Raw genomic sequence first — 24,896 nt, 5'->3', positions numbered from 1 at the left:
CTTTCTGACATACTCTGGAATGTCCATGAGCTTTTTTCAATCTAAGCTTCTTCAGAGCACTTTTGTAACATCTTAAAATATGTCATTTGCTGATTGTAGTAGTATAGATGTATTTCTCTATTTTACTTTTTTCCTTTTAATTTCTATGACATTATGCCTTTCTGCAGACCTGCATTTGAAGTTCTCCAAGTTCATAGATGCTAAACAAGGCCGGATTGAAACATATGTAAGGTGGTACACAGTAGTGCCAGAGCCTGCAGCTTTCAGTGTTCTCTGTCACTGTTACCACATCAGTGTACCCAGTTCTTTTGCTCTGTGATTTATGCTAAAAAACAGCTTGTTGTTGATCAATCTTTCCATCAGAATGCGATGCATGTGATTGTCAGGGCAATCCCAAACACAGGCCAGGCAATGACTGGGTTGAGAGCAGCCCTGCAGAGAAGGACTTGGGGGAACTAGCGGATGGAAAACTGCCTGTGAGCCAACAATGTGCACTCGCAGCCCAGAAATCCACCCATGCCCTGGGCTGCAGCCAGAGCAGGGGGGGGCAGCAGGGCCAGGGAGGGGATTCTCCCCCTCTGCTCCGCTCTGGGGAGACCCCCCTGCAGTGCTGGGGCCAGCTCGGGGGCCCCCAACAGCAGAAGGACACGGAGCTGCTCGAGCGGGGCCAGAGGAGGCCACGGAGATGCTGGGGGGGCTGGAGCAGCTCCCCTGGGAGGCCGGGCTGAGAGAGTTGGGGGGGTTCAGCCTGGAGAAGAGAAGGCTCCGGGGAGCCCTTCGAGTGGCCTCCCAGTGCTTAAAGGGGGGGCAGGGAAGGTGGGGAGGGACTCTGGGTCAGGGGCTGTGGGGATAGGATGAGGGGTAATGGTTTTAAACTGAAAGAGGGGAGATTTAGATTAGATATAAGGGAGAAATCCTTCCCTGTGCGGGGGGTGAGGCTCTGGCCCAGGGTGCCCAGAGCAGCTGTGGCTGCCCCCTCCCTGGCAGGGTTCAAGGCCAGGTTGGACGGGGCTGGGAGCCCCCTGGGCTGGGGGAAGGGGGCCCTGCCCGGGGCAGGGGGGTTGGGACTGGATGGTCTTTAAGGTTCTTACCAACCCAAACCAGTCTATGATGATCTGTTGACAGAAAGCTCTGAGTCTTTTTTTTTTTACCGGATGTCAACGACTTTCCTGATCTATTTCAGACTCTTCCAGGCATTCAGATCCTCTCCAGCCTCAGGCTGTGGCAGATAGGCTTTATACAGCCCAGAGAGTATGAGAATTAGTTGCTTTTGAAGGAGAATGTTGTGTTCACTTATCTGAGCTGCAAAGTGCTTTGTTATGTGAGTCACGTTTAAAGGATTATGTCTACACTGGTACGGTTCTTGCTACTGCAAGTAGGGTTATTGGTAAGATTTAATTAAATGATTTTCTCATAAATATTAGTTTCAGGTAACCCTCCATTTAAAAAAGAGAAGACATTTTTTCTTTTCTGAGCTCTCACTTTGCTTTTTTGTACTGTCATGCTGTTGTGAGAGAAATTGCTTTCTGGGTTTTATGACCAAATAGATTTTTGCCTGATAAAAATATTTCTACTATTGACAATAAGTCTGTGGGTACTGAGTTAACCTGTCAAACTTTAATAAATTTGAAACAGCACAGCAGGTCTGGATCAAGACTCTGCTTTGTCTCACACTGCCATGAAGTTAATGAGCTATTGAGATCGTGAAAGCTGTTTCACTGCGTCATCAAACCATAGCCTGAAGCTGCACACAGGCGTTTTTCCCTAAAGCCAGGAGAGTGGCTGGTGTCCTCCTTCCCGTGCCCTGCTGGAAGCTGGCATTGCATACGTGTGCGTGCACACACACACACCTGTGCACAATTTGCCAGTTCAGCTGCTTGCGGCTTCCATCTAAAAACGGTGGGCTGACCAGTGCAGTAGACCTTTGCTAAGCTGTATGGATTTGATGAGGTGGGCTGGGAAGCTCTTCAGGTGGTTGGCCTGGCTGGTAGGTTGAGAGAGGCAGTACCCTGCAGTGGCAAGCAGGCCAGACAGGGCTGGGGAGCGTGCAGAGGAACTGGAGGGGAGGGTGTGTGTTCAGGTGGGAGTTCACAGCCTGTCCCAAGCCACAGTGATGCACATCCCTGTAACATCTGTGTTTCTGTTACCCCTGCACACTGGGTGGTGTTTTATAAAAACGTAGTTACAATTAACTTTGAAAATTGGGAAAACTTGTCTACTTTGGCTGTTGCATTCAAAAGGTGCTTCCATTTCTTCTTTCTCTGAAAGTTTAGTTAAAGTATAGGCAATCTTCTGGAGGCTCTTACATTTTTATTTCTGCCCTACCTGTGTTGCCTGTGCAAACACCTATCCTTGTTATATCACTGACTTTAGTTCTGTTCTTTATACCTGTCTTCTCCGCAGGAATAGGGCAGCCAAAGGGATAACATTGTGTCATTCATGTTTGCAAGGTCTGAATATCCTCAGAACATCAGGATCCCAATACAAATGTTTAGTCTCTTATTATTTCTCATATGGCCTGGGGGTCCTTCAGTTATTACTGTAATATTATTATTACTACTGAAAATAAATATCATGCAAGTTAATATCAGCTTAACATAACTATTCAGCCCCACTCTGCGTGGGAGATCTTTGTGCAGCTAACATCCCTTCAGGGAGTTTATATTAGATTGATGAGAGAACAGTGAATTACTTCTTGTCTGGTTTATAATATGCTGATTATGAAAAATTCTGGCCAGGGTGATCTAGTGTTCTGAGTGCTGCAAATGGACTCTGGAGTTTGTTAAGAAGGTGTTCTTGTCCATCCTTCTGGAAGAAAGAAAAACTGTTTAAAAATAAAAAAATATGTAAAGCTTGCATAGCTCAGCTATTGTGCTTGAGACCTTGTCAAGCTCTTTCTATTGATGAGAGAGGGTTGACCTTAGAATTTCATTTGTTCCTCTCTGCCAAAATGCTAAATCCATACAGTTGCAATATCCTTGCTGCACTAGGTATTATTCTCATTCAAGATTTTATGTACATGTGAGCTAGACCTTCCACTGATGTAAATTCACTGTTCATACCGGTGGGAGGATGCTGATTTACACCTGCCAAGAATTTGCAGGGTTGTTTTTCATTCTGGCATGTTCCTTTACTCACCTTGTGAGAGACTCTGTTGTTATTGGACAAGACAAACTTTCTTTTTTCCCTTCAACTCTTCCATTTCTTGGGAGAGATAGTCCCCATACACTGTACCTCTGCTTATTCATGTGCCTGCATCACCTCTGCCCCTTGAACTGGGGAAGGCCTCAATGAAACCTTTGGTTTCTCATAACAGAAATCTCTTGTGTCATCGGCTCAAGCTGTTCATGGGTGACGTCTACAGACAGTTTTGGAAAACCGGACTGGGTATTATCGTCAGTTGGTGTCCTGGTGTCCCAGGAGAGGCAGCAGCTGCTTCTGGAAAACAGTTCCTCCCGTGGAGATGTTGAAGGTAGGCAGAGTTACAGTTCCCTTCAAATGGACATCTGCTTTCTCCTGGCACTGGGAGCAGCTTTGGGTGGCAGCAACAGGAGCCAGCAGGCTGAGGCCTCAGGCACATGTCACTAAAAATACTGCCATAGGCTGGTTCTGGTGCACAGCTCGCAAGTGCATTGTCAGTGCCCAAGAGTCACTAAGAGCCATATAATATATATGTGTGCTGCCTGAGTTGTCTATGTATGTACTCTGTAAACAGCCAGCCCCTTTATATACTTGTTTTGTACCTCCCTGTTTTAGGATAAGCTACTTTTGCTTACAGAGACTGGATTTTTCTTAGGAAACTCAATCCTTTACAAGCCAGGGCTGGCTCCACATGTCTGCTGTCTGACTTGCAAGGTCTTTGGCTTTTGTTTTGTTGGACATGTCTTCACTCTGCTTTGTTTGATTTCTTCTTATTCCTTCTATCACTTCTTTACTTATTTCCCTCATTTTTACTTTATTCTCCTTTCTCTGCTTTATGTTATTTTTTTGGGGGGAGGGTTTGTTTTGTGCATAGTCCTCTCCTTTCTTCTCATGATTGCTTTCTTCAAAGTCTTTATCTGTTTCTCTTATTATCTCTCTTCCATCCACACTGTGTGTCTCTTTTTTTTTCTTTTTTTTTTTTTTTCTTTTTTTTTTTTTCTCCTCACAGGGGACATTTTCCTCCTGAACACCAGTAGGCTCCCAGACAGATGTGAGTTCAGCCTGCATAGCCCCATCCTGCCTGGGAGCTTGGACTCTTGCTTGCTGGAACTGGCCATATGTTCACAGGACGCTGTTCCTCTCCTCCAGAGGTTCACAGTTGAAATCAGATATGTGGAGACAAACAGAAATATAATAATTTCTCTGAGAGTTGGCCATGAGGAGGATACCGGGTAAGACAATCAATTTGCAGCTGTTTAGACTTTGAATTGCAGGGTAGGGTGAAGTCCATCCAGGACACTGTTAGTGTCTTCTCCCTTCTTGTGATCATTGCTGCTGTTACAGCAGAAAATGAAGGTAGAACTGTTGGGACTGACAGGATGTCTGTAACAGACCCAAGTTTTGTGTGTGCCCTTTGCAAAGAACACACTTGCCTAGGACTCACTCTTCTTCCCTCACATATGGAAGGGTCAAGAGTGGTTGACTCTCTCACTGATGCTAGGACTCTAGCTGTAAAATGCACAAAGTCCAAAGGCTGCCTTGGCAATGTGACTCTAGTCTGTAAGTATTCAAGGGGTCCTATCATTGTTACAAGGGTCACTTTTCTCATTTTAGGTAGAGTTAACTTTACCTCTTTTGGAATTTCCTCCTTCTGTCCGCCAAGTTCAGGAGCATCCTCTTTTGCTTCATTTGAAAAGCTCAGGGAGGTAAAAAACAGAGGCTAGAGGTGAGAAGAGGTGAAGGAAAAAAAAAAAAAAAAAAAAAAGGAAGTGCAGCAACCCTGGATCTTGTTCTGTATTCTCTTCCCTTTGATCTTCCCAGTGTTTTTCATTCCTGTGTGTAGCAGAATGCAGTAAGCAGGATAAATGGGCAAAGGGAATGAACCAAGACAGGAAAAGAAGGATAAAAGTCCACGTGTCATCTGATTTTGCCATTTTCCATGTGCTTGTTTTTCCTTTCCTGCAATCTGCCTTGTAAGAACCTGGGTCAGACACACAACAGAGCTTTTTATTTCCATCACCTGACTGACTCCCACAGGGAAGTTCAGCAATAGATCCCAGTTCTTGTTTTTTTAAAATTCTTTGGCACTCTCCAGGCTGCCATGGAGAGCTGTAGCCAAGACTCCTGGCCAGCCAAAGTTAGCAGAGTTTGACTAAAAAAAGGTATTTATTCTCTTTAAGATCCGTCTCTCTCTCCAGCTTTTAGCTATTGCTCACTTCCTTCCTGGCTACTCCTTCCCCTTATTCTTGCCAATTTCATAAGGAATCTGTTGCATTTTCTGGGATCAGTTTCTAATGTCATTTTTTACCTATAACTGCCCTTGTTGCCTTGAGCATTTGACAAGCCTCTGCAACTGCAGCCACAGCTCCATTCCCCTATATAAACTCATAAAATACCCTTTTGGTATACCTAGCTAGCTAGACCAGCCTTTGAATGCAATCACTGCAGCATCCCTGGAACAGATCATATATGTTGTTTAACAGCTTATTTGAGCACTGCAAAACAATTCTACATGCAATCAAGATTATCATCTCTCTAATAATGAGGGAATTTAGTTTATTAGAATGGCGTTAGCTTGACTGGAAGTTGGCATAGACTCTGGAATTACTTTTTCTTAGTGAGTGAAATGAAGCAATGGTAAGCTCAGAGGGTTTAGTATTAAGGTTTTCAAGAAGGAAGGTTACTGGGTCCTGTTTTAAATTGTTAAGAAGAGAGACCATCCTGAAGCGTTCCCACTTTCCAGAGACTTTCCATAGAGAGTGGGAGTTCTACAAGCTTTTCAGTGCTAACCAAGCACTGCTGCACAATTTAGAGCAGAAGAAGAAGGACAATAAGCAAATGACCTTGAGATAGATGCCTATGTGTAGTACATAGTTTAACCATTGACAATATTACCAAGGGATCATCTTGAGATCAGAGTAGAAACTTAGATAAAGAAAAAAGTCTAGATGGCAGTTTTTCAGACACTCAGGCATTCCAGAATATCCCGCTTCAGTCTCTTGTCATCCCTCAATTCCAGGATCAATTCCTTCATCATAAATTCCAGCTGCATCAGGCCACTTCAGTGAACTGTCCTCTTTCTGGACCTAGAAATCTCCTGATGGTGATTCCTTTTTCAGGATCCATCAGCTACACAGTCCCCAAAAGATTAGATGTATCAAGGATGAGGGAAAGTTGCTGTCCACCTCAGTAACTACTAGGATTTATCATTAAATTGGTAATACTGAAGCTGCCACTCCTTTTTTTACACATATACCTTAGTGAAAGAACAAAGAAACAAATGAACCTTCAGACACCATGTCCTCTGAACAAGTAGGGAAAAATCACAGTATTTATTGTTATATACCACACCTATAGTGCATGGGTATTCTGAGTTATTACCATTAGAGGGAGAACCACCAAGGGAGTGAGGTGTTTGAAATTCTATATATTTACCAAAAATATATAAAATTATATTTCTTATTATCTCAGTAGAGTACAAACATCAAGAGCCTGTAGCTTTGCTTGCAAGTCCAAGTCTTCTTCATCTGGCACTTGACTCAGCTGCCTTGACTTTCCCAGGATTACAGTTATGGTGCTTGTTCAGGTCATATCTAATGTTTTTTTTACTATTTTGCTTATCCCACCTTTCCTCTCTTTACTATGTAGACCCAGAAATAATCACAGCTGAAAATTCTTCTGAGTTCTCTGTGCTTTTGTTTTGAATGGTTTCACATGCTTCTGTTTGTTGTTAACCAATTATTTCAGTGTTGTCAGCAGAAACTATTTCTGTAAGGAGCTAGTTTCTTTCAAGTCTAAGTGCTCACACTTCGGTGAAAATAAAAAAACATCATTCAGAGCAGGGATAATCTTTTCCCTTTCTGTGGTCAATAAGTCAATGTGATTTTGCTCTGCATTCTGAAGTATAAGGCACTGACCATGGTAGTCTTGGTAGGTCAAAAAACAAAAATTTCATGGCCATGCGCACACATGAGTTTTCAGTTAGCCAACCTTACAAAACAATTATTGCTTAGTTTTTTTGTGTCTTTCCCCTTTTTTTGGGTTGGGTGGGTGGTGCCAAAATGCCCTGCCAGCTTCTGAGACACTTGTAGAAACTTGCCGTCTTTGACACTTCTGTGGCACTAATGTGATTGATTTTATCCACTAAAGTTATTTAACTTCTGCTATTGTACATGGAAACATTGCCATATTGCTGATCTGAACATCTAGAAACACGTATGGTCATTTGGGTTTCGTAAATTGGGTGTCCAACTACATAAGCCTTTGAAAGGGAGTAGTCTGGTAAGCATCCTCAGAAAATCCCTAATATGTACTGACAACAATGACCACAGCCTTTTTGATTTTAAAATACAGCTAGAAAAGGAGAGGCTGTCCAGCTGTTATATAAGACTATGTTTTTTGAACATTAATCTGGGAGTATGACTTACTGCTCCTCGTGCTTCTGTTGAAATCACACACCAAAATACACTGGATCAAATAAGAACCCTGTAAGGGACTGGTGAAGGCAAGAGGGGTAGGCACGTGTTCTGCTCTCACCTATTTCCTTTTAAGTCCAATGGCTGGGACTGGATGTCTGTGAAGACTTGTAGGCAACAGCTTCCTGTATGTAGAAAAGTAATGTAAAGCTTCTAATTTGTATGTTCACTGATTAAGCCTAGAAGCATTTAGCATACATACCTTAGTACAGTAAACCATGCATTGAGTCCCCCTAATTCAGATAGAGTTTCAGCTTTCCTGTTCAGCCTCATTACTTTTTTCACTCTTAATGAAGAAATTGATGTTCTTAATATTAAAAGTCTTTCTTAATATTAATGATCAGTTAGTTACCTTTGTTGCATATGGAAAAGCATGGCACAGCAGGAGTGGTAAGGAGGGGGAGAGAAACTTTTGCTCAGCAGAGAAGATAGAGAGGCTAATAAAAATCAAAAGTTGAAATTGTAGGTTTGCAGGGTGAATCTTGAAGTCCCTTGCCTTAAGCATCAGGTTGCTTGTAACTCCAAACTTTCTATCCATGCAAATTTCTCAAAATTCTGTCAGACTCTGGTAGCTCTTCCATACATATAAATCAATTTTAGCATCTCTATTTAGAAGAAGAGTAATATGAACTCATTACTTGAGATCTGGTTTGACATAAAATCAATAGTAAAGGTATTGCCAAGCTTGGCTTATCTGGAAGCCTGCTGCAATGATCCATCTTCTGCTAGATTGACAATGGGCTTTGTTCCTGATTCCATTAAGAAAATTAAATTGGCTCTGACTAGCCCCTGTTTAGATAGTGGAACCAAGCAAAGAAGGCGTAATTATTTACAGCATTAGAAATCTTGCTACTGTTGGATCTTGGGGATGAGGGTTTCTATGAAGGGGAATACCTTGATGATGACAAGACTCCATACACAGAAGTATTATGGGTGATGCAAAGCTATTTGTCATTTTTGCAGTCTCTGGATGCTTACCAGATTTTGCTGTGGTGTTATAAATGGAGTCAAATTTCAGTACTAGAGATATTTCAGTGCAGAACTAGAATATTCACAGAGCCTTAAGGCTCTGACTCAGAAGAGCTGCCAGTTCACACAAGTTATGGTTTAAGATAGTGGCCTTGCTTTCCTACCAGATGCCACAGTTCTCCCAGCAGAGATGGCAGATTGGACAGTGTGTCTTTCTCAGTAGTGACGCTTTAGAGGTTGGTTTATTGACTTAGATCACCAATGATTTTCATTTGTTTTGATATACCAGGCTATAAATGGCAAATTCTGAAGTGTCTGGCTTATAAACAATGTAGGATTAAGGTGCAGCAGCTGAACTAGCCATTGTTTTCAGCTGTGGGGCAGTAGTCTCTTTAGTTGCTGCTACTAAATGTAACACTGGCTGTGAATCAGGGTCTGTGTGCTGCAAGTTCCTGCACTCAGGGTGTGATAACACTGGTGATACTGTGATGTCTCAGCTTTGGAGTGGGTTGTAACTTGGTGGAGGTTCTAGAACTATGTCTCAGTGCTTGGAAGGTCTAGTAGGCTTAATAGATAAATTCAGAGGATTTAAAGGCTGTCCTTACCTTCAGTGGCTCATCAAACCAATTTGATTAAGGCCCATTGATATTTGTGGCCAACAGGATGTGGTGGAGTGATGAACAAAGCTGTGTCATGTAGCAGAAGTGATTCAGTTCTGGGTCATTCTGCTGAATGGTCTTGGATGCTGTGCCGCAGTGTGGCAGGGGGGGATATATTTCTAAGTGTATTTATAAGATATATAAAAATGCTGAGCATTCCTGAAGCTGCACCATAGTCCAAAATGAAGGTAAAGCAGTCATTTTCCTTTGTTGGGTAGTAGAGATGGTGCAGTTGTGGTTCAGGGCTGGACACTTCTGAAGCTGAATTAAATTATATTGAACTATGGAATATGATATTATGGGACAGGAAACAGGAGAAATAGAGTCATCTTGATAAGAGGAGCTCAACTTCAGATGAGTTTAGGGTAGCTGTGGTGTATGTGTACAATTGAGAAAGTGGAAAACAAGGGGATGCCATAGAAGGGATAGTAAGAAGCTCTCACCAGGAAATAAGTATATATTTGGTTTGTAGAGGAAAGAATAAGTTAGGTAACTAATCAGTGTCAAGTAAAAATGGAGAAAGTGATAAAAAATTAAAGTTGCTTTGGGTTTTTTGCAAGTTGCAAATTAGGTGGTTTGTGATTTTTTTTTTTTTTTTTTTTTTTTTTTTTAATATATTGCGTCCAGTAGAGATGTGTTTGTTGTCTGGGTGTTGCCTTCTATTGTGTTTGTGGTGCAAGATGAGGGCTAGATGATCATTTCTTGGCAGCTGAAGGCATTTCCCAAATTAAAAAGTAATACTGGAAGCAGAGCCTGAGCAACACATCTTAACACTGTGACCTGACCTCCTAATCATCCCACTGGCACTGACACCTTGTCCGGGGTAACCCCAGGCAACATCAGCAGCACATAGGGTATGAAAAGAGCTTAGAGCAAGGATTCCTTTGTCACTGCCCTTTCTACAACGCCTTTACAAAATAATAATATACAGTTTTAACCGGATTTCATTGTCTTGTTAACATGAGGTAGAAGGACAGGTTTTAAAAATAAAATAAAAATATTTTTAAGAATCCTGTTGGATTTTTAAATGACACCTGGATACCCTGACTTCCATCAGACTGATTTGAGTGAGGTACTTTGAAAATTCTCATGTGGTATCTCTCACTAGCTTTCAATGCCTAACGACCACCTTTAAAATTAGAGTGCATGGGACCATCTGTCTTTCTCTGAACTGCCACAAGCGCTGCACAACTGAGAAACCTATTCTGTCTAGGTGCTATGGCATTTGTTCTGTGGTGAAGCTTAAATTTCCAGAGCAATCTGCATTTTCTGAAACACCACTTTTCTTCCTCTTGCTTTGTGGGTGCACTCTGGTTTGTTAAACTGGGAGATTAGATAGAGAACGTACAGGAAAAGGTTCTCACACTTGACACAACCAAGAAACATTCAGGGTCAGACGTTTACTTTTAGAACATACAATGTCAGTGTTAGCCTGAGGACGTCCAGAGACTTGTGCAACTGCTTGCTTGATCTGTACTTACAAGAGCAAACAGGACACAACCATATATGTGGAAGGCACATGAGGGGCGTGTGTGTGTGTCCAAAATTGGTGATAATTTAAGCCCCATTTTAACTTAATCATTGGGAGTGGTTGGATTTTTTCATCATCAGCAATAGGATCTGCAGCAAAGATAACTGAACATGAATTTGTTAGGTTGAACATCACTTGTTTTATATTGACACCAGTTTGTTATGTTGGAGTTCACATTCACCTATCTATTCCCTGTGTATATACTATTCTATTTGGTACAGCACAGAACCTTTATGCTAGAGACTTCATGTCTTCCATGTGCTGTGTATATGTCTGATAGCTCTTTGTTGTCTTCTAGGGTGAAATGGAAATACCTGATGGCCCAGATTGGCCGAATAGAAAGACCTTTTAAAATCACCTTGCTGTATTCAAACTGTGGCGCACAGGAGGTTGGAGTACTGGCAGTGGGCTACTTGCAACTCAGGAACTGCTTTCATGGTATGTTGCAATACAGTCAGGTTTGGAATAACCAAATGCAGTCAGAAAAGAGAGCAGCATCCTCACCAAAACTAGTGAGTGTGATCAGGGAGTCTTTTAGATGGGATTTAAATGGGGTTTCTGGCAGTGGTTACCTGTCAAGGGTCACATTTGCATGTGGTTTTTTGTGTGTGAACACATGTATACGTGTTCCAAAGGCAGGGTTGAAGCTCAGAATTATAGCACTGATTTAAGTGATTCTCTCTGCTTTTCAGCTTTGCTTTGCTTAATTTTTGTATGAGAAAACAGCAGGGATTATGCTGCATCCAGCAACAGATGGAAAAAAACTATTTGCCTGGATTATTTTAGCCTTTAATATTTTTTGTTCTTAAATAATCAAGAGCAAAAGACTACCTTGTGCCACCAAAGCCTTTTCTGTACTGGGGCTCTATCTTCCAAATCTATGAAGAAAAGAAACATTTATCTGCACTCTGTAGTGTCTATTTTCTACTGCCAGGCTGAGAATGTCTGTCTGAAATGGAAATAACTGGAATGTAATTATTTTCTCCAAGTACTGAGTGCTCAGCTCAGAAATCATCAGTTTTACCTGGCACTTACAGTCCTGTTGTGAATGTCATGCAAATGACCCTCAGTAGCTGTGCAGAACCTTGCTAATGTAATCTAGGCTTCTTGGAAGTACAGGAGTCTGTCAGCACAGGCAGCCTGCAGGTTGGAGACACATAATCATCTCCACTTCCTGGTTTTCATGCATTAATATAATGCTGTCGCCTCCGTTTTGCAGACACTGTGGAAATAGCTTGGCATGTAATGTAAAAACTTTAATTGTAAAAAGAGAATACTGGTTTTACAAAGTTGTTTCATAATATATCGTGAGCCTGGTTTAAATCATATCAGAGATTTAATTCTATTGCAGTCATTAATTTTTTAATTTAATAAATGTTGTATTTTTAATGTAATTTTTTTTTTGTCAGTCATGGAATTTTGAGGGAGTGCATACAGCCTGAAGCACTATGCTAAACACTCAGTCCTGAAATAAGCTGATGCATGCACCCAGCACAACACAGGGCCACAAAGAAATACTATTTCAGACTGTGCACCTGGATTGCTGCAGAGATGTCCTTTTTTTTGTCTGGAATTGGTTCCCTAACCTTTGCATTTTTTTCCAGAGCAGTAACAATCCCAGTGGAACTTGTGTGTGGAGCTCTGCTAAAGGGGAGCAGGTCCAGAAGGGACCTACACAAACCTGCAGGTCCATAACAGACCTGTGCACACACATCCACAGGACAGGCCGGGTGCGTTAAGAGCCATGCTATTGGGAAATATCAGACTTAAAACTTGTGTTCAGCCTGGTTGCTGGATACCTGTGCAGTCAGTCAAATGCTCCCAGAGTACAGCTGACTAGGCTATGAGTAAAGTTCCTGCACAATGAGACGACTTACTGGGGAAGCAGCTATCTGCATGGGCTGGATGCCACCGACTTGGCACAAATGTGCCAGCAGCAGGAGCGTTAGTTAAGCCTGAGTCTCAGCAGGGCATAGCAACGTGTCTGTCAGGATGGGAGGGAAGCAGGTATCTCTGCCTCCAGCAGCAGCGTGTCATGCAGCCTGCCACAGCTGCCCGGCAGGCGCGCAGTCGCCTGTGCGGAACTGAGGAGCACACCGTGGTAGGAAATGTCAAGGTCCTTCACAAAACAAACAAACAGAAAAAAGTGTTTATCTAAAGATAGCACAAACACAGCAGAGGACAGTGCATAAGAGAGAAAGGAGTAATAAATTTGGTCTCCATGAGAGCTGAGGTGATCTGCAGGAATCTCATGCTGGATAGAAACCTACACAGTAAAAAGCAGAGGTGAGTATCATTTATCACCCAAAGGACAACTTCTGAGGTCCTACACGTGAAGGTTGATACACATGAACGATCATATGCATTCTGACAACTCATTTCTGCGGTTCTTTCCCTTTTTTTCTTTAGATAAAGAAAGCCAAGGTCTCTCTATATATGACAAAGGCTCCACCTTCCCCTGCCTTCATGGAGGCTGTGTCAGCCACCTACAAATCTGTGAATTCATCAGCGACTGCCCCGTCAAAGAACAGGAGGGAGTGAGGTGTGGTGAGTATATGGCATGGCACTTCATGGGAACCTTCATCCCATTAGAAGAAATAATTTAGAGTGAAAAATAAATTAAATTGATTCCATCTCTAGATTAATTCAGTATTTTGCCTCCTGAATTAATTTAGCCTATTTACATTAATTTCATATCAAGATTCTCTTTGAAAATTCACCCTATATAGGATAAAATGGATATGAGTTTTTTGGTTTGGTTTTCAAATATTGCAGTAAGGAGCTCAATGACTTGCCTTTCATAGTTGCTGCTACTTCAGAGAAAGGCAAAACCTTTATTTACATGTCTGCAGCTGAGTGAGCTATTCCTTCTGGACCCAAGGTCTGAATCTCCCTTCAGTGGAAGATGCTGATCATCTTTCTAGTGCCACCCACAAAACATAATCATAAATCTGTCCCTCCAAGATCCCAGTTTAGAGTTCTTATTGCACATCATGACAGAGAAATCCCCTGGCTCAGTATATGTGGAGCTGAGAAGTATCATTTAGCTTTGTTTGCAAGTACAGTGGGAAAGAGCTAAAATAATCTGTTGGTTGTCCTTCCTTTAAGTGGACACAGAAAACTTTGTGACGCCTGCAATTTCATGTGCAGCAAGGCCTTTACAAAGATAGGGCAGCGATTTACCATTCCTTAGATTGTGGGAGCTGCAGTTTGCGCAGTGTCTAGAGCAGGACAGAACTGCAAAGTCTCAAATAACCCCAGGAGCAGTGTTGGCTTTCTGATGGTGACTCTGGAAGTAAACAAATGAGACATATTTAATATTTTGACATTGAAAAACTGTGTGCAGCATAGGTTGGGTAGCTTAGACAACCACAACGAGTTTTGACTTTTGCTGCTGTTTGTGTTGTTCCATAATCAAGTTTCTCCTGTTTTCCTGCTTTTTCTTATTGTCTGTTGTAGACAGTCTCCCAGAGGGCTCACATTGCTCTTTTGAAGAGGGTCTGTGTGGCTGGACACTGAATGAAACTGCAGCATCTCCTTGGTCTATTCGGGGATTTACTGAAATGATTCAAGATGACTCATTTGTAGGGTCTACCTTACAAGCCACTGGTGGTAGGTTCCTCATAGTTCTCTCTCGCTGTGTCTGTGTATATATGTACAATAGCCTTGAACTTAGGGTTTTTTTTAAAATTAGTTTAAAATTTTTGGCATCAATGCCAAATTAACTTTAGCATCAGTATTACCTATAACAACTTCATACATTGCTAAAATGAACTTCTGAACATGATTCAAAACTTTATATGAAACAAGTTCTGCAACAAAGTTAACATGAAACTATCAGAGATTAGGATTTTCCTTCACCTTAAAAAAATTATATAATGGATTCTCTTTTCTCATTATATACTTCTTCCATCCTTCTTCCTCTTAGGAGCTATGCAATTGCAGAGTACTTCAGCAGCAACATGATAGCTGCTGCATCACAAAGTAAAAATTATCCAACAGAACTAGGCAGCTTGTAGAAACAAATGCTTTTGGAGACCCTTGCCAGACTCCGCAGTGGGTTAGGAAGAGCATCACATGCAAGCATATCCCAAGACCAAGTGATCTTACACATTCTGTGCCATGGAATACCACAAAAAAAAAAGTCAGATAATTCCTGGAACTGTCAGCTTGTTGAATAAGGAGGGAGGCCAGACATATTCAGGTTGAAAGTTAGGTGGTAGCACAGATGAATTTTGCCTCACAGTTCCCTGTCAAAATGAAGGGTGTCCATATAAGTGTCCTCTTCATCTCTTGAGAGCTTGTATAAACTGTCCCTGGGAACAGAGACTACAGATAAGCTCTTCCAGCCCAGGGTTTGTCTTAGCAAGAGTCATTAATGCCAAATGGTGTAAGAATTAGGGCTGATTAGGACTTCACTGATTGGTGTGAGCTCCTGTATGGGAAGTTACTTGAGTGGTATCTGAGGTTTATGCACTCATGTTCCAGGAAGCGGTTTGGGATGTTGACTTTTGTGCTGCTGAAATCTGCCAAAGTGCTTATTATATTCTCACTAAGATATGTGATCTCCAGCCATGCTTGTCATCTTACTCACACTGTACTTCAGACCAATGATGTGAAATTATTTCAAGAGAGTATTAAAAAAGTGAAACATCATCTTGTTTTTTCTGATTCACTTCTGTGTTCACAGGGCACTTCCTCTACCTGCGAGCAGAGAGCAATCAGACAAGCAGTATGGCTAAGGCTTACAGTACCAGCTTGCCAGCCAGTATGGCCACTGAAGACTACCAGGTAATCACTCTATTTTAGCACCGTTGTGGAGTTAATCATCAGGCTGTAGGCACTGTTTGCACAATTAGTCTGTTATCTTCTGTCTCTGCACACTCTGTGAAACGCTGGAAAGCAGAAGAGTTGGCTTTACCACCTAGCTAGCTACTTGTTGAAAATTGGAAAGGAGATTCAAGGTGCATCCCCAGTAAGTGAAAGCAGGAGCCCCAAATCAGCTCCTCAGTGTGGAAAACTCCCCAGCCTGACTGTACTGACTGTTATTCCTCTGAAGGGTAGCCAGCACCTGCATTGTATGGGTGGCCCTGGTTTGTAGGAAAGGGAGCTGAGCCATTCAGTATACTTGCTGCTGAGACTTCTTTTCATAAATTATGCAGTGCTTTTGTGGGAGTTAACAAACTCGATGGGTTCACTGAGAACGGGAGTGTGAAGTTAGCAAGCATTAGATTTTCCAGAAATAGATGAAGATAGTAAACTTCTGTTCACAGTCTTCAGGAATTTCAAAAGGTGAGGGCAACCTGGCATAGGTAAAATCACATAACCAGCCTTCAGCCCAAATCTCTACAAAGATAAAGTGAGCTCTGAGATGCTGGAATTAAAAATATTAAATAATATTGTACTCATAACACTTAGGAAAATTAAGCTGCAAGTTTGAGCTGGAGTCCAGCCCTGCTAGGGGAAAACAGAAATCTTTGATGACTCCTAATTAGAGCTGGCAAAAGAAATATAGTGCAGGTGCCAAAAATGTAACTTCAGCATTTGTATTTACTTATAAATCCAGGTCAAATTTTGTTGGAACTACCCAGCAAATAAAATGTGCTTGTGGCTAGGTTCACAAAACCAGGAGGAGGAGAAGCAGTAACTGTTGGTTATGGTGTACAGGTCACAGGAGACCTGGGCCCATTCTCTCCTCCACTGGCAAGGATCTGAACCCACATTTCAGGAACTTCCTTCAGTTGTTCTTCACAGCGCATGCTTGTGCATGCTTCCTTTCCTGCTGGTGCTCTCTGCAGCATGAAGAGCAGCTGAGTGCTCAAAGCAGCGGTGGAAATAGCAGCTCTCTCTTGCTGTGTGGCAAAATGGTTGCTCCAAAGACAGAGGAATGAGTCCTGCTTCAAAATATTCTTTGGCCCGGTGATCAGGTTGCTCACCTGTCGTATGGGTGCTACAATCCAGATGGTGCCTATGACTTGGAACAAGTATATGGATTGAAGTTTCCTGCTTCGAGACAGCCTAATTCCTTGTTTCAAGGGCATTTGGGGCAGGGCAGCTCTCCCCTTGGAGTCCTTTTGTGCCGTACCTAGTCCCTGGGTATAGTTTGAGCCATACCAGTGCAACACCTTAACCGGAGTGGTTACAGTGGGAATCCTTAAAAGATTTAAACTGTGGTTCAAATCCTTTCATGGGAATCTTTAAGCTGGTGAAAACACTGAAGAGGAATGTGGTTAGGATTGTTTTTTCTGCAATAACGTAACTCTAGTGAAAGCATTTAATGATAAAGCATTTATTGAATTTAAGCCTGTGTTCCTCTGCTTTACTACTTTTTCTTCCTGAAGGAGAAAGCAAGGAAACCAGTGCTCTCAGGCACCGGATGGTGCCTGATGGCCATGGATATTGTCATCTGTGGTTGGGGAACAGCTGCCCAACAGGAGCATCAGTCACCCAGGGTCTCCACCAAGAAAATTCTGTGCTAGGAACAGTGATGAGTCATACACAAGTGATTGGGGGGGGTGGGGGGGTGGGCTTTAGTGGTGTGCTTGATTAAACTGTTTGACTCAGGATCAAAGGTTTGGTGTCTCAAATCCCCAGAGAGGGGAGAAGTGAGTACCTTTCCCTTTTTATCACAGGATGCTATTCTTTTTCTTTTCTTCCTCTGTTACAGATCCAATTCTCAGTGCATGTTTTTGGCAACTATAATGGTACCGTCTCCTTGTCTGTCAGGGAAGAGATAAAGGGAGCTCCGGTCACCTTGCCAATGTGGGAAAGGGCAGGGAGCTGGAGTGACCACTGGTTTCTCATCACCTTACCAATGCCAGTGCTTCAGAACCGGTAAGAGCTCCACTGGCAGCATCCAGAGTTATCCCTAGAGGTTTAGTACATTGTTACTGTCTTTGTTGTGAAGCATCACTTTCATTCGTGCCTCCTTCCGGGGCCATTTCTACTGAAAAAATTACAGGAGTACTGCAATTCTGCTTGCTGAGGAAGTATTCTGTCACATATGTGTATCTTCATGCACATACACAGCCTAGCTCAGCACAAGTCCACGCTGGGAGTCTGCACTTCCATGCGGCCTCAAACGATGCTCAGGTATTGGGGATAGCAAGTGTCTGTAGCAGAAACATTCTACCAATCTGAGAAAGCCAGTAGACTCACAGTGGCAAAGCGGTCCCAGTAGGGGAACAGCTATATTAGCATAGCTGTACTTTCTGCTCCCACACTGAAAACAGCCATGTGAGTCCAATGAGTTAAAATCACAGTTTAACCAACACAACTGTCTCGTCTAGGATCTGTATCAATGCAGCCTAGGCAACTGGAGAGCATTCATTGCCACATCACCGGTGCAGCAATCTCAGGAAAAGACTGTTGCCCAAATCAGTCTTGCACTTAAAGTTTTCACAGTTTTAGGTGTGAAAATACAGTGTGGCACTGGTTTTCAAATGAAGTCAAATATTGAAGATTCAAAGAATTTCAACCCAATCTAATTTTAATGAGGTACTTGTCTTCCCTCACCCAGTGTCATTTGATCTCAAGCATGTAGCTGGTGTTGGCAGCTGGTTATTTCACACAACACAAGCGATTTTTAAGTTGCTCCAATCTGTTTTTTTACATGTTCCTCAGTGAGGCCTGTTTCACATGACAACACAAAAAAATCTCAAGGTCTATACAGTGAATATTATAAATGGAACAGTATCTACTTAATATTGGTAATAAACAATGTCTCAAAACTTCATGAATCAGGAGGTGTGAGAGAATTCCTTTTAACTTCAAATATTCTCTGCATCTTTGTGTAAAAGCCTAAGGGATTTGGATCTGGAAGTGATAGCAATCCAGACCCAAACAACATCAAAACTCAGAGAGAGAGGATGTTGTGCCACCCTCTTTCTAGTTTAATTTCACGATTACTTTTGGTCTCAGCATTATCATGTGTTCACTATATGCACCTTTGCCATGAATTATTCCTTTGGGATAGGATAGGTCTGCATGCTGGCAGTGTATTTAATATTCTTGTCTGACACAGTCTGGAGCCCTGTTGATTTGCATCTGTTTAGTTCTGCATATGTAAAGTATGACCAGTGAATTTGTCCAGAATAGCTCTTTTTTCCCCACGCACTTTCATGTGCACCTAACCACAGCAGAGCCCTAGGGGCTCTTCAGAGGTATTTAAGACCTTCTGCCTCCTCTGATTACAGTCCCTTGTGCTTGTCCCCTGAAAGACTCTGATTTCTGCACCAGCCCTCAGTTCTGAAGTGAAATGTATCTTCTGTGGCAGGAGGGAATGAACAGCAAAAGGCTTTAGGGAGCACTAGTCAGCACTGAATGAGAAACATTGATATTCAAATACTGTAATGTTTGAAAGAGTTGAGAACTTAGACAAAATGAAAGAAGTATGTGGGTCATGCATGTATGTGTTATGACAGTGTTTTAAGTAGTTCTATCATGTTTCACTTCATCTAATCTTTTTGTGTACTATTTTCAAACAAATTTAAAACTGATGTGGCACAACAGTGACAATCATTGTGGGTGAGGCTAGAACTGTTCAATCTAGCAAGCAGACCCATGCTGCCTGAGCTAGCCGAGTGACTAACAGAAGTAATAAGGTGTTATTTGCTGCACTGCTCTATAACAGAAAGAATCAGCACACGCTTTGCTGGAAGGTGTTGCAGCTATTTGCCCTAAGTGTGGAAACCCTGGTCTTTGTGCTCCCAGGACACGGGCTCCATTCCAGGCCTCTTGCCTTGTTCCTTCCATGCGCTGCTCCTTCTGTCCTATCTCACCTACTTCTGTGTACAGTTTGGTGTAAATCTCCATGAATGATTTTTCTGTGTATTTGTGGGTGCTGGCAGCTTTCCTTGGTAATGCAAACTCCAGCAATGCCGTGCTTAGGGAATTTTTTTTAGTACAACATTTGGGCTGGCATGTCATTTTCCGGTATTTTGAATCTTCAGGAAACTCCTGTCATTCTCTTGTTGTATGAAAAGGCTATATTTCTTCCTGACTCCTTGAAGGGGTTGATAGCCAGTAGCAAAGTGGGCGGGAGGGGACAGATCACACAAGGAAACAGGGTAGACATGAACTGCCACACAAATTGTTGCTGTAGCAGGACATGAATGTCTTGATGGGGCCAGAAGTAATGAAGCCTTAGTGGGTAAAAGGAGGAAGCCATGGAGGGGATATATAAGCAGTTTTTAGCAACTGCTCCCTACAGTGGATTTATTTCTTAGTAGAGAAGGAAGACAAACTACACAGTTTGCTGATCAGCCTCTCAGTTAGGTGGACATCTAGCTCCTTGGAAAAATGCTTCTGGTGATCAGCTGGCAAATTCACTCTCTTGGTTCACACACACAGGGAAATAGGCTGTTATCAGAAGAAAATCAGACAGGCAGGAGACCAGACATCAGAGAGCTGGAGTGCGTAATACGCTGGAGTCAGCAAAATTAGCTCAGTGAGCAGGAACATTGGAAACCCCTCTGGCTAACACAGCACAGAGTTCAAAAGGCAAATTCCTCCCCTTTTTCTGAAGTTATGAGGGAGGGGAAGCACACGGAGCACACAGCTTATGAGGTGTCTATTCTCATGCACTGGGGGGAGAAGGCATTCCCTGGGGCTCCCACTTGTACTCAGATGGACAGAAATCTACCTTGTAGTGCAGTGCCAGGGACCCTCCCCTGCTCTGACTCTGTGGACCAGACACAGCAGATTGACCTGACCAAGGGTATGCTGCCATGGGGGTGCCTTAAGGAAGGGGTAGGCTGTGGTGCTGTATCTATGGCTATGGGTCCTAGAAGTGCCCTAGTCCTGGGCTGAGGGTGCTGTGACTTTGTCTTCCATCAAATGGCTGGGGGAATTACTGTCTTGTGTCAATGGACTTATGTATGAGGTCTGAAAATGCAAAAGTGTTGCTAAATCTGCTAATAAAGAGACAGCTTTCTGTAGAAAGGGGATCTAAGGGTGAATTCCCCTGCTAACCCCATAGGTAAGAGCGTGGTCGTTCAAGAGATTTGCATTTGCTGCACCAACACTCCCAGAGTGCTCAGATCCCGTAGGTGTGAATGCTTTCATTTAAGCACAAGGGGCCATTCTCTGAGTTAGGGTAAAAAGCACCTTACCCCTAAAGATTTTGATGCAGCTATGGAACATTATATTGACTGTGGATATGAACCAACATTTGGCTGACGAGTGGAATACACAGGCATACTTTATTGCCACTAATTTGGGACAAGTATGCTCCTAGGCTGAATGATTAATGTGTTAGGAAGGTCAATGCTTGATCTCTCATAAATCATCATTGAGCTTCAACAGTGACAGCAGTAGAGGTCCTCTCCATATGCTTTTAATAAGCTCTAAATGGACTGGACATCAGACGTCTGTTTATTTCTGAAATTTAATGAAAAACAATTCAGTCCTATCCATTAGAAGGAGATACTTCATCCCATTTTCTTTCTCCCTTGTGAATTCAGAACGTGGCAATACACATGCGACAGGACAGACTTCCTAGATGAGTAGCACCTGGTCATGGTGGAAAAAATTAGATAGCCCAGAAAGCAAACCCTTCAGGGAGTTATGGATTAAATTGAAAATGTCCTGACCTTCAACTGAAATAAACTCATGCTGTCTTGTTGAGTTACAATGGCTGAGGATCAGGCCCAAGATTCCTGCCTATTTGGATATTGTTCTGTTCAGTTTTTACTCTGTCTATCTCTTTGGGGATGGAAAGAAGGAGATACTTTTTTCCCTTCCCTTTTGCACATGTCTAATTCCTTGACTGTTCATAGCAATTGAATAAGGAGGGTTGTCTATGTTTTAATGAGGCACAGTAGCTTGTGTTTCTTACATGTGTGTGCAGATAGAAGGGCACGTAGGGCTCTCATTCTTGTTCTCCATGAAATGTGCCATTATATGAATGTTGGTTGGCCCTTACTAACTCTCCATGGGTGGTTAAGATTTCTAGCAAGCCCTTTTGGCTGCTTAGCCAAGAATGAACGATTCTAAATAGTGATGATTATAATTTGATGATAAGGGAACATTGTATTTTTAGATTTGGTGTTTTGGTTGGTTGTTTTTTTGTTTTTTTTTGTTTTTTTGTTTTTTTGTTTTTTTTTCTTAAATGTGCCCCTTTTTCTGTCTTTTTAAAAACTTCTGTCTTATTGCAAAGGTTTCAACTGCAACTCCTGGCAACCTGGGGCTGGAATTCCCAAGCTGACATTGCTATCGACAATATTACATTTGGACTGGACTGCTTCACTGACGGTGAGCCACAAATGTTGAAGAATCCCTTCAAGAATTTGGGTAGTGTAATCAGCATCCCACAGATCCAGGACACACACGCTCTGTTCTCCCCACAGAGTGCACATGGATCGTTTGTGTTAGCTTTTACAGCACAGTGCCATTTTACATCAGACCTACTGAGGATTGCAAGTAGAGTCAATTTTACAGTGTGCCAGAGTCTCCTAGTGCTTTTTTTTTCCCCCCCTCTAATCTGGGATATCCTGTATCACATAGTTGAGACCTGTCTGTGTGTCTTGGCAAGAAACACTAGAGTTATTCCTTAGCCCCTGAGTGGAAGGATTACATCACACTGTTCTTCAGCAGTCCCTGCTGACCTATGCACCCTGACAATTGATAGCTAAAGGAAATTTGTTGAAATCAAAGGGGAAAGTCAACATATTTTAGTGGAGGAAAGGAACAAAATTAAGGAATAATGTGGCTCTCTGACAGTAAAGTTTAGATTATTGCAACAAGTTTGTTTTAGTCTGCAAGGAGGTACATCAGCTGTCACTGCCAGGTATATAACAGATGTGATTTCCTTTGCTTTGCTACTGCAAATGTGACTTGTATTCCAGTGAAAAATGGAGCCAGTGCTACCCTCTGAAGCATGTTAGCAAGAGTTGGATTTTCTTAGCAGACAGGTTGAACCAAGTGAAAATATCTGCCATAGGAACTGCCTTCTTTTTGTCCCTGGAGAAAAGACGTATATGCTCTGTTCTAAAGGAACTGGAGAATATACAGAATATACAACTCAATATATTGAGTTGTGACTTGTGTTGCAGACAAAATGTGTGTCAGTGGTCCTGTGCAACTCTTCATGTGCCACCACACCCAGTATATCCGCATTTAGCATAATATGTCAAAACAGATGTGTGTTAAAAGTTCATCAACAAAAGCCCCTTTTCCCTCCCACCTTTGTCTGATTCAGCCCCCCGTTCTCTGTCCCTTTGTGCTGTGGGCACTGAAGCTGCCCTTTTATAAAATGCTGAGCATGCACATTTTCATTTCAAATTAAGAGGAAGAGATGTTCCTTGATGGTAATGTCATTTGTTCACTCCAGCTCCTTAACGCCCTTGACTCCCAAACACTTTGGGACCTCCATGCTAAGCACTTTGCTTTGAAATCTTTTGAGGAAACTGAAGGGAGTGTTTCTAGATTTTCCTGTGCCAGCTGATGTGCACCCAGCTGCTGGAGTTTACTGCCCTCCTGAGAGCCTCCAGTTTACCTGCAGACATTCTGCTCGCTCTGATGTAGAGACGTATCCTTTGGCAAATAGGTGGGGTGTAGATGCCACTGCAGCAGTGTTATCAGAGCTTGTCCATTAGACCGCTCAGGCTACTCCTCATTTTAAATTAGTATAAATCGCACTGATGTCCAGGAGCAGCTGGCACTTACCCCATCTGAAGGTGTGACCCAGAGATGTATGACTCATGCAGAAGAAAGACATCATGAAGGAAACATGTTTCTCGGAAGCCTTGCACTTGCCACTGTTCCTTGAATTCTCTTTGCAAATTGACGTTTTCTCGCCTCTGAAAGCAACCCCCTTGCATTTGTCTTCTCATGACTTTAATTCAGTTAGGTTGCAGAGAAGCCCAGCAGCTCCGCTGTGTTTTCAGTAATGAAATTATTTCTCCCTCGCAAGGAGAGGTTTCAGATGTCAGAGATGGAGCCAATTAAGATCCAAGCAGTGAATTCTTTGCATGAGGGCAGCAGGAAGGATGTATGGCAGGAAGGAAGAATTTGCTGCTTGCTAGGATGTAAATATTATTTTCTCCATCTATTTCAATCTTGTAGTTCAATTGCTCTACAAAACCCTGTGCAGACTCTGAAAGCACTGCTTGTCTGTATGCACGCTGGGAAAGAAGGTGAGGTTTTCCATGTACCTCAAAATGGAGGGGGAAGATTCAGTAAGATTTAGGAGGAAAATAAGTGGATAGTGAGGGCAGCTCAAGGGACACCAATAAGGACAAAAAACAAACAGATCATTCTTTGGATGGCAGTGACAGATGTTTTCCCTGTGAAAAAGGTGAGATGAAATCACCTTCTGGTTTGTACAATCATCTTGTGTAAGACAGTGTCACAGGCCGGATGACATGGGTCTGGTTCATTGTGAGTACTTTTAGGGGACAGGCATAGAGATATGTTATTGTTTTAGTTAACTAGTGTTTTAATAGGAAGAGATCTGAATTTTGAGTGTCTACGTACGAAAATGTGGGCTGGCATGGCATGTAGAGTGCTGACTATTGCCCTCATCAGTACTTATGTGATCACTGCTTTTACTATTATCTTTTGGTGCTCTGAGTATTATTTTGTTCCAGTTAAGATCACAGATCTGTGGTCTATCAAAGTGCGCTCTACTGCCCTGGCCTAGGGATTACATTTCATTCTGTGCATCATTTACAATTTCCCAGGAGACTAGTTTATAAATGGCAAGACAGTCCAAAGAAAACTTTTGTATAGCATATCTCTAGTTATTGACTTTGGAGTCTCCGACCCAGCAAAGTCAAGTTCTGTTAACCTGACAGTCTCATTGCTTGAGGTGAATGGTGGGGGGTGGTTCAAGCCTCATTACTGCCTCATTCCACTGATTTAAGAAGGTGTTGACTAGAAAGGCAGTAGATCAGCCAAAGGGGTGAGGAAGGGGGAGGCTGGTGCAGCTCCGCTCCAGGACAAGCTGGAGAAGCTTCCAGGAATACTCCAACCTGCACCAGTAAGGCTGAATCTCAGAGGAGACCATGCACACTTTGAGGATCCTGTAGGGCACCTTACGCTGGTTAATCCCGGCCACAGGACTAGTACATCTTTTTTCATTACAGTCCCAGAGACAGAAGGAGGAGTGAGTTACTTTAG

The 24,896-nt window shown here is 42.5% G+C and overlaps 1 protein-coding gene across 1 annotated transcript in view; it reads left to right on the top strand.

Moving 5' to 3' along the window:
• LTK (leukocyte receptor tyrosine kinase) overlaps positions 1-24,896 on the top strand; it is a 98,754-nt gene that overhangs the window by 45,892 nt on the left and 27,966 nt on the right. Inside the window, exons 3-10 of the mRNA XM_032990049.2 lie at positions 3,317-3,472; positions 4,151-4,373; positions 11,074-11,213; positions 13,185-13,322; positions 14,235-14,387; positions 15,466-15,566; positions 17,443-17,609; positions 21,934-22,028. Of these exons, the coding sequence (XP_032845940.2) occupies positions 3,317-3,472; positions 4,151-4,373; positions 11,074-11,213; positions 13,185-13,322; positions 14,235-14,387; positions 15,466-15,566; positions 17,443-17,609; positions 21,934-22,028 (1,173 nt within the window). The remainder of the gene's footprint in view (positions 1-3,316; positions 3,473-4,150; positions 4,374-11,073; positions 11,214-13,184; positions 13,323-14,234; positions 14,388-15,465; positions 15,567-17,442; positions 17,610-21,933; positions 22,029-24,896) is intronic.

This window comes from Tyto alba, unplaced genomic scaffold (genome assembly GCF_018691265.1).
Source record: "Tyto alba isolate M040663 unplaced genomic scaffold, T.alba_DEE_v4.0 Super-Scaffold_18, whole genome shotgun sequence".
NCBI lineage: Eukaryota > Metazoa > Chordata > Aves > Strigiformes > Tytonidae > Tyto > Tyto alba.
The sequence above is the reverse complement of the archived record's forward strand: the minus strand, read 5'-3'. Positions and strand labels throughout refer to the sequence as shown.